This window comes from Kryptolebias marmoratus, linkage group LG1, assembly GCF_001649575.2.
Source record: "Kryptolebias marmoratus isolate JLee-2015 linkage group LG1, ASM164957v2, whole genome shotgun sequence".
Taxonomy (NCBI): Eukaryota; Metazoa; Chordata; class Actinopteri; order Cyprinodontiformes; family Rivulidae; genus Kryptolebias; species Kryptolebias marmoratus.
The window spans coordinates 23,830,288-23,839,161 of NC_051430.1; the positions used below are offsets into that span (position 1 = coordinate 23,830,288).

General features: G+C 37.6%; 1 protein-coding gene across 1 annotated transcript; it reads right to left on the minus strand.

The window, feature by feature from the left end:
• Nucleotides 1–896: 896 nt before the first annotated feature.
• Nucleotides 897–8,358, minus strand: cep78 (centrosomal protein 78). Its single transcript, XM_017412145.3, has 16 exons — nucleotides 8,216–8,358; nucleotides 7,480–7,742; nucleotides 7,181–7,356; nucleotides 6,853–6,925; nucleotides 6,662–6,765; nucleotides 6,348–6,522; nucleotides 6,125–6,238; nucleotides 5,875–5,939; nucleotides 5,625–5,727; nucleotides 4,653–4,770; nucleotides 4,436–4,478; nucleotides 4,105–4,257; nucleotides 3,905–3,982; nucleotides 3,613–3,794; nucleotides 2,370–2,532; nucleotides 897–1,938 (listed from the first exon to the last, which is right to left on the minus strand). Exons 2-16 carry the CDS (start codon nucleotides 7,733–7,735, stop codon nucleotides 1,372–1,374), a joined length of 2,370 nt encoding a protein of 789 aa, XP_017267634.1. The 5' UTR covers nucleotides 7,736–7,742; nucleotides 8,216–8,358; the 3' UTR covers nucleotides 897–1,371.
• Nucleotides 8,359–8,874: the final 516 nt, after the last annotated feature.

The following is an 8,874-nucleotide window of genomic DNA, read 5'->3' on the forward strand; positions in this document are numbered from 1 at the left end:
ATGTAACAAAATGTTTCTTGAATTTAACCCAATAAGATTATCGTTTTAACAAAGCAGGGGATGAGCTTGTTCTGCGTCCGGCGCTCAGAGATCACAAACAGCTGTCATCTCGTCTTTTGACATAAACATCCAACCGAAAATGATTATCAAAAATGCAAACTCATCTTATACACAACAGCACTTTTCTTTTTCAACTGAGAACTGTATATATATGGGAATTATATATAAACTGAATAAAAAAATTACCCTTTTTAAATAGATTTTTAAAAATCTTATTTGAACTCTCAAACATTCTTGCACTTCCAGTGACACAACTGGAGCTGGGAGGGAAAAAAACCCTTTCAAAAGACAAATGTTTGAATAAAAAAAGTTGGGCAATAAAAACCGACAATGAAACAGAGCTGACCTCGTCTCATCTGCAGGCAAATGTTTGTTTGACCTGTGCTTGTGTGTCGTGGTCAGTGAGGAAACGTGCATACTCTCAAATAACAGGCTCCAAAAGTGCAAGAAATGTACGTCATCTCTCCATACTCAGCACCTACAGGCATTAAACAAGAAGATGGCATTAGACTGAGTTTGAAATACACATAAAAGTGGAATGGAAAAGAGGAAGTTTAAAATACTATAATAAAAACACTGCTGGATGTTAAAAAATTAAGTGAAATAAAAAGTGTGCTCTAAAAAAGCAGCTTTAGTGTTGTATCAGAGAATGGAGGAACATTATTAGAATTTGCAGCATTGATATAAATATATAATATGTAGTATTACTGCTTCTTTGTACTGCACAGTATTACCTACATAATTTCACTTACAGCTTTGCTTCCAAACTCCAAATTCACTCAAATGTATAATCTTCAACTTTTGGCAGCTTTTGAACATTTAAACAGACAAGAATATAAAAGGAGGTTAAACCACAAAGTTTATTATAAAACACAGATTTGTTATTTGAGCAGGCTATTGAAGCAACATGAACAAAATGATACATATCAATGTATCTCAAAAATCGCAACAGGACTTCTAAAAAACGTGAAGTAATAGAGCTTCAAAGGAGTAATAAAACACATGAAAGAATCAGGGAATTTCATTAAACTGCTGGATCACTTTAGATTGTAATCTGAATCTGAATTAAAACTTGATTGAGGTGATGTTGATTTGGAAACTCAAACATCTAACACACTTTCGGTGTAAACAAAAACTCAAAAGTCATTACTTCTCTTGCTTGACTCTAAAAAAAAACGAAAATACAGAAGGTGTAACACTTCTGCTGCTATGTCTTATAAAAATAAACCTCTACCTAAAAAAAAAGGTCAAAAATCCTTAAGAAATTAGTAAAAATCCCAGAGAAGTATAACGACTTGTTAGTGTTTTGTATCAGAAGGACTCATCATCTGACTCACCCAGAGATCTGATCTGCTTCAGAGCGGCCCTCCCAGGATAAGTTTTTCTCTCTGACCTTTCTGACCCCGACTGACTGACTGTCACCAGCCGTCCCATTCCACGATTTCTTGACCTCACTGACCCCACAGACTCTGCCCTGTCACTAATAATCTCACTGAGGCTGTCAGACGAACCACCATGGGACCCGTTGCTCTGGGTGACGTGACTGTTGTTGAAGCCGTTTTCACGGGAACTGTTGCTTCTGTAAGAGCTGGCTTCGCCCCTCCGGCTGCTCGGTTGAGTCTGGAAGGTTTTTCCCAGGGAAATGTTATCAAAGGACTTGTTGCTACGGAAACTGCGCTCAGACCCTGAGTCAGGCTGAATATCAGGCCTTAAATATTGATGCGGTTCCCCTTCTTCATCCACAACAGGGTCTCTTCTATCGCCTCCAGCACGACTAAAGGTCACGTCTAGTAGTCTGTCTTGATGCAAGGGATCCCTGAGAGGAGGTGGAGATCTGTGAGTGGGGGCGTTCACTGCTCCACCAGGGAGATTAGGCACCTAAAAACAAAAACAAATGTGGAGGTTTGCTGTAACTGTCAAACAATGACATTCTCAATCCATTAATAGTACAACCAGCTCATTTTTTTTGGCTAGTAAACATACAATACTCTAAGAAATGTTCAAACCACAAGGTTATTTTTATAAACTTAGTTCTGAGCAGTAACGTTTAATTTTTACTTGGAGTCTAAAAAACATTGGAAAAGAACATACAGCTGCCATTAAATCAATCGATTGTATCTTGTTTTCAACACGTTTCAGTTCAGCTGAATTACAAAGCAAATCCTAATGAAAGTACTGAGGTAAAACTACATACTGATACAAGGCTACACGCCATAATAAAATACAACTGGTAAACAGTAGCTCTCAATTTAGTTTGTATTATAAAAACTACAAAAATATTTCTCAAGTTGTGCGTTACGCGCCCTTACCAAAGGTGCAGCATCAGTCTCTGCCTGAACATCCCTGAACTCCCCGATGGTCAGTGACGCTGCACCATCCAGATGTGGTCCTACTGTGGAGGAGAGCTGAGGTTTTCCTAGAGGCTGGAAATCCGACGTGTTAATCCCCGCCACCGAAGCTAGCTGCCCTAGGCTACGTGAAGAAACACAACTCACTAAAATCACCGAAGATCCAGAGATAAGATATGCACTTTGTTTAAGAAATACTGCAAAAGATGCTGAAATAAATGACAAAAATAGGTGCATACATAGATGCAAAGCAAATGAAAACTAAAAAAGGTTCTCAACGATGTAATAAAAACTTACACTAGAAACTAGAATCAATAGGAAAATCTTAAATATACCAAAATAAATAAATGAATCCAGTTTGTCCCTAATTTACTTTGGCTTTGATAGGGAGATTTTGACAATGCATAGTAGTTTTAGGGAAGCAAATAAGACCTTGTCAATAGTGATGATATTACAAACTTTATGACAAACATAAAATTGGCCAAATGAGTGGAGTTTCTAGAAGTGAGGCAAACTGGGATCAGAATGAAACTGTTGGCCTTTTACCAGATATGCAAATGTTTGGAATCCAACAACATCATGTAGTTTCATTAAGAGGATATCAGAACGAAACTGAAGTGAGGTCATTCTTTTAAAATGCAGGTTTACAAGACATGAACCTTATTATTTTAGAAAATAAACTTGTCATCTTACCCAAAGTCATATGAGAGGATATCTGTCATCTTTTATCATTTATCCTAATCTTCTTACAGTTGAGCCATCATGCAGCTCAAATATTAAATGCTCCATGCAGCAATTTTTGCCAACAAAGCAAACATAAACGCACAAATACCGACATAAAAACATAAAATTGTAAGCACAATCAACATGTTTCAGCTACTAGTTGGCAAGATACAGTATGCCTTTTAAGTGCTACTTCAACTTGCAGCCTCTTTGGACTTAAATAAATGAATAAACACGTTGAATGTTCATGATAAACTTTTGTTCTTGTATTTTAAAAAAAGTAAAGATATGACAAAATAATTTAATTTAATTTAATTTCATTAAATAAAATTAAATTAAATAAAGAGAAGTGACCCCACAAATAAACACAATGACCAGTGATAAGTAATAAAACCAAATGTTCAAGAAAAAGCCTTCAGCTACGAGGACACCGCTGAGTTTAGAGGAACAAAGAAAGCCCATAATATTTACGACTACCCACCCAGCATCCTTGAGGAGATCCAGAAAGGCATGGAACTTGGTAAATGAGTTCTCAATGCTCTCGAGGACTGCCTCATCTTCCAGAGCACTGAAAGCAGGTGGTGCAGCTGCAGAGCCAACGACTGAAAGTGCTTCTGACAGGGAGCGGTTGGCATCATGAAGTCGGGAATTCTCCAGTTCATACTAAGGAAAAAAATCACAGCACTCTTTAATCAAAACTGATAGTTTCAAATGCATTTCTGTCTTCAACAAACAAACTGAAAAAAAAGGTAAAATTTTTCAGGTCTATTTACCTCCATGAGCCTTGACTCAGCTTTCAGTCGCGCCCTGTGCTCTTCTGCCAGCCTTAGACGACACTCTTTCAGCTCCATCTACAGGACAAACATGAGAAGACAGGCTCAAATTAAACAGCTCCTCGGTCGACTTCTAAAACCAGGCAGCTTTGAGCAAAAACGCCTTGAAATTATTTTTATTTCTGATTAACATGTCTGACCTGAACCCGCTCAAAATGTCGTCCGGTGATCCTGTCCTGGAGACGAAGAGAAGACAGCCTCTGTTCTACCTGCACCACCACGTCTTCACCCTCATCACTGTCCTCTTCTTCCTCTGAATCTGACTCCACAGTAACCTTTACAGAAGCTGCGCCCTATTGCAAAACACATGCCGTATAATCCATTGTAGAGGGGTAAATCTAATCCAGTACCGTCTGGAGAAATATTCTTTAAAGGAGTTCTTGTCCAGAAAAAATCCTTGCAGTGAATGATCCGAAATGCTCTTTGAACTGGATTAAGATCATGTTTTAGCAATGTTCATAATAAGCTTACCTGAAAGCTTTGGTTCTTAACAGTAATTCCAGGAGGCATACCTCTGAAACAAAAGTGTCCAACATAAGTTTAGTTCCCATGTGACCAAAATATCCAGATCACACTTTAGTTACTGTACATTCTTTAACTTTTAAGAAAACATCAAACACTCAAAAACTAAATTACACAAACCAATCAGTTACTTATTTGAACTGTAACTTCACTGCTGTAGCTTCACCTCTGGCGTCCAGCCCGTGCAGCAGCTCGCCACGGCACATAGGAGGAGTGGGAACAGGACGTCTTTGTCGGAGCAACACCTGAACGCCGTCCTCCTGTAGATGTTCCTTTGTGAGTGGCTGAACCAGAGAGAGAGAGCTTGTCAACAACTGGGAAAAATCACAAACACGAAACTTTAATGCCTGCAAGGAGTCTTCTATATGACAACAGGTGCATATTACAAAATTCTACTTTCTTCATTTTACAAAAAGTGAATGAGCTTGAACAAGTGACGCTATTAAAGACATTTGTCACTGAGATCTGAGAGGGTTCAAATCATTTAAATAGTTTGAAACTAGAAGTAGATTATGTAAAAGATGGGAAGTGACTTTGTTTTCCGTAAATTCTCAATTTAACTGTTGAAATGAAAAAATAAATAAATAAAAGTTTGTTTGACACCTCAGTGTCTTCACCTGAGAACGATTTAATTTCTGTCAATTTCTTAGAAAACAATTCACTGACACTAAATGACACGGCTTCCTACAGAATATTGATTCATTTGTTGTCATTTTCACTCTCTTCTCCAGACAAATTAGAAAACTGGCGCTTTCATCACGCTGCTAGTAGAGCTTCTTCTTGATCTGCGCACCTCTTCTTGCATAAATCGTTTCATTTTGTTGTTTTGATTTATGTGCAGCTTATGTGTAAAGTTTATAGCCGAGTCTGTAAACTAGCTAGTGTTGCTCACACCAAGAACACTGTTTTGTAATCTCTCTTTGGAAAGAGACAGACTTTAAAATAGTATAAGCCATTCCTGTCAGAGTAGGTTGTTATTCCTTCAGTAAAAGATTACCAGGTGAATGCTTGGTGAATTTATAGTCACTACCACAAATGTCTATAATCTGTTTTGATTGACAAGAAACATTGATTACATCCATTTGGAATCACACTCAGGAGCCTATGCTTCTATGAGAAATAAAAAGACTGCACGTACCCATTTTAAAAGCAGGTTTTCCTTTTACTGTACTGGGTATGGCTCGCCTTTTTGGACCAGATATTCTTGGTGACTCTATGGATTTTGGTTTGATCCAGCAGTACTGCAGCACAACAGGAAGAAGACATGAGATGTACTAGGCACCGCTGAAGACTAATACAAAACAGACAAGGAAATGCTAAACTCATTCCCTTAAATTAGGATTTATTATTTCCTTGGTATTTGAATGATGACATTACCAGAAACTCACCTCAGGTGACTGACCTTCTGCATTCATTAGAACTTTTTCTATCACAGTTTTAATGAGGACTTTGTCTGTCAAAAAAGACAAAGTATTTTTAGTTTTATAAACCAAATATAGAATTTTCCCAAGAGAATACAATTCTAATATTTAGCAGCTAAATTGTTAAATTAAAATCTACCAATGTTCCACCTAGATGCTCCATAAGGTTCACACAATATTAAGTGTTGCTTAGAATAAAGCCCATTAACAGACTTACCGACTAAAGGGTTATTACGAATATCCAGCACACACAGAGAAGAATTAGTTTTCAGTGCCTCCAGCAAACGACGAGCTCCTTCATTGGACAGACCACACCTCTGAAGATCCACCGCTGTTAAATAAGTCACAAAAACAGAAACCCTGAGCACAGTCCAACAAATAGTATAACCGTAACTAATTCAAAGTCTTGTCACCTTTTAAAACTATGTACATCTACTAACCTTTAACCCAGAGGTCCTCAGCCAACTCATGCGCAAGAGCAGCTGCCCCTCGATCCCCAATCAAAGTGTTAGAGTTAAGGGTGACACGACGAAGACCTCCCATCCCCTCGAACTGTGGCAGTCGGTACCTCAGGGACTCTGCCCATGCAGTGCCATGCCTCTGCATTCCCTGATGCTTAAAACAAAAACAATGTGTGCATAGATGTGCGTTCGTTTTGAGTGCTGATAATTTCTGATATAATTTCACATAACTGCCCTTATAACACATTATAATTATAATGGTAGTTAATGTTTAAAAATATCTGATATTACACCTTAATAATGTTGGCCATATGCTCTGCCCCTCTCCATGTAAGACTGCATCCCGTGAAATCTATTGTCCTGATACTTGTAGAATACTTAACACTTTGGCAAATGGCTGGAACATAAGGAAACAAAAGTTAGGAAAACAACAAACTGATGCACAGGAGAACGTTGTGAAACTTCTTAGATTTACAGTACATACTCTCCAAGCCTTCATCAGAGATCGGACAGTTAGCCAGAGACAAGTTTTCCAAGGAAGGGCATTTTGCCAAACCCTGGAACAAGAGAAATGTAATGCTTTTTTTTCTTAACTCTTCAAATAAACAATTGTTCGACAATGTTTTTGCTCAGGTTTTACATCCAACACATAATTTAAAAAATGAGCGGTAAACCACAGTTTTCAGTAACCACTCTTAACAAAAGGTGGTCCAGAATTATTCCTCAGACTTTCTAAATTAGTGAAAAGCTAATGAATGGTGTCTAGAACATTAATACTGACAGAGCAAATCACTCAGCTTGTGTGTTTTTACTTTTGTTAAAGTGATGAGGTCCCTCTCTCTCAGCGGAAGTCCATTTAGTTGTAGAGTCTTGAGGTTGGGAGAGACAGTCAGACACTCTCTTAGTGCTTTGCACAGTTTAAATGTCATGTCCTTGGAGCGAATGGCTGGGATCTTCCTTTTGAAAGTAGACTTATGGTACCTTTTATCTAAAATTGATAGTAATAGAATTTGTGTTTACATGTAAAATTGGTTGTCATTAAAGATTATTTTTGTAATAAATGTAATTACCATACAGTGGCTGTAAATTATACTTTAGTGTCATTCCTTACCTACATCTCCAGAAGCTAAACTAGCTGTGCTGCTTATTGCAATGTGGTGCAAGTGTTTGTTGATGGATATAGAGTGGAGAACAGGTGTCCAGTCTATTAATTTGAGCCTGTCTCCATTAAAGTCCAGCATTCCTTTGTCAAGGTTCGTCTTAACAGCAGGGAGAGGAACTGAGTCCTGTCGGGCGCAGGCAAAGTCATAGTACGCCATGAAGTCATGAGCACCCTGCCGCCGAATCTGAGCACCATCTTGAACCATCTCTCACCTAGTAAACAAACAAAAACAAGTCATGACACTCACCTCAACGTTTAAAAGACCATGAGCTTTTATTCACTACCAAACACTTGTTTATTGACGTTTTGATGTCATAAAATGACATGAAACAGCTGTCTCATTTTAAACCCTATTTGTGTTATTGTTAACAATGCCTTCAAAACGTCTTGCAAACTATAAACACTTTTTATTAAAACGTATTACAAAGAAGATGCTCAAAATCAGCACACCAAATATCAGAAGATTGCGAGTGGTTTATGTACCGTGTACGGATCAGTAAAATATATATATATTTCTACTTCCATGTTCACTTCACTTTAATATTTGCCACAAACTGATGTTAGCTAGCTAAGCTAAGCTCCTGGCAACCGTTGTTTTTTTTTGTGCCGTTTCTAACGGAAACGTTCCTAGCGGGATTTAGACACTTTAATAAAGCGCATTAAATAGACATAAAAAGACACTTACACGTATAATCCGATGCTCTAACAGCGACACTCTCAAGTGTGTTTTTGTTTTGTGGACTATTTACAACTTCTGCGGTCAAGTTGTTGTGGATTTTTAACGACCGCTTAAAAGTGGCGCTGTTGGGCTAACGGAGACCGCGCCCACTTTTCTTCCTCTACGTATTGCGCGTGTCTCCATCGAAGAGCTGCCGCCATCTACCGGTAAAAAAGTGTAATTTCCTAAAATAAAACGGGCATTATGCTAAACTTTAGTTATAAAAGTTATTAAAACAGCTTTTTTGTGATAAGTTAATTGAGATGCTAAGTAAACTGAATATACGAAATTCTTGTATGTTGTATGTTGACAAGTTATAAACATTTTTTTAAAGCAAACGAGATCTCCATCATTTAAAAGTTTTCATAACCTCTATTCAGGATTTAGCTGAAGGACTGAACATGTGTATATCTATTCCTTGTATAGAAATCATGAACATTTCTATGAATACTAACTTGAGCTTCTAATTATACACTATTGATAATCTTATATTACATATTGGTGTGGATTAAATCAGTTTCCACTTTTCCTACTCCTTTTCGAACAGTTATAACAGTGGCAAACACAGTATTTTTTTTCCTTCTTCTTCACTAATTTTATTGTGTTTTCTGATTTTGTATGGGTCT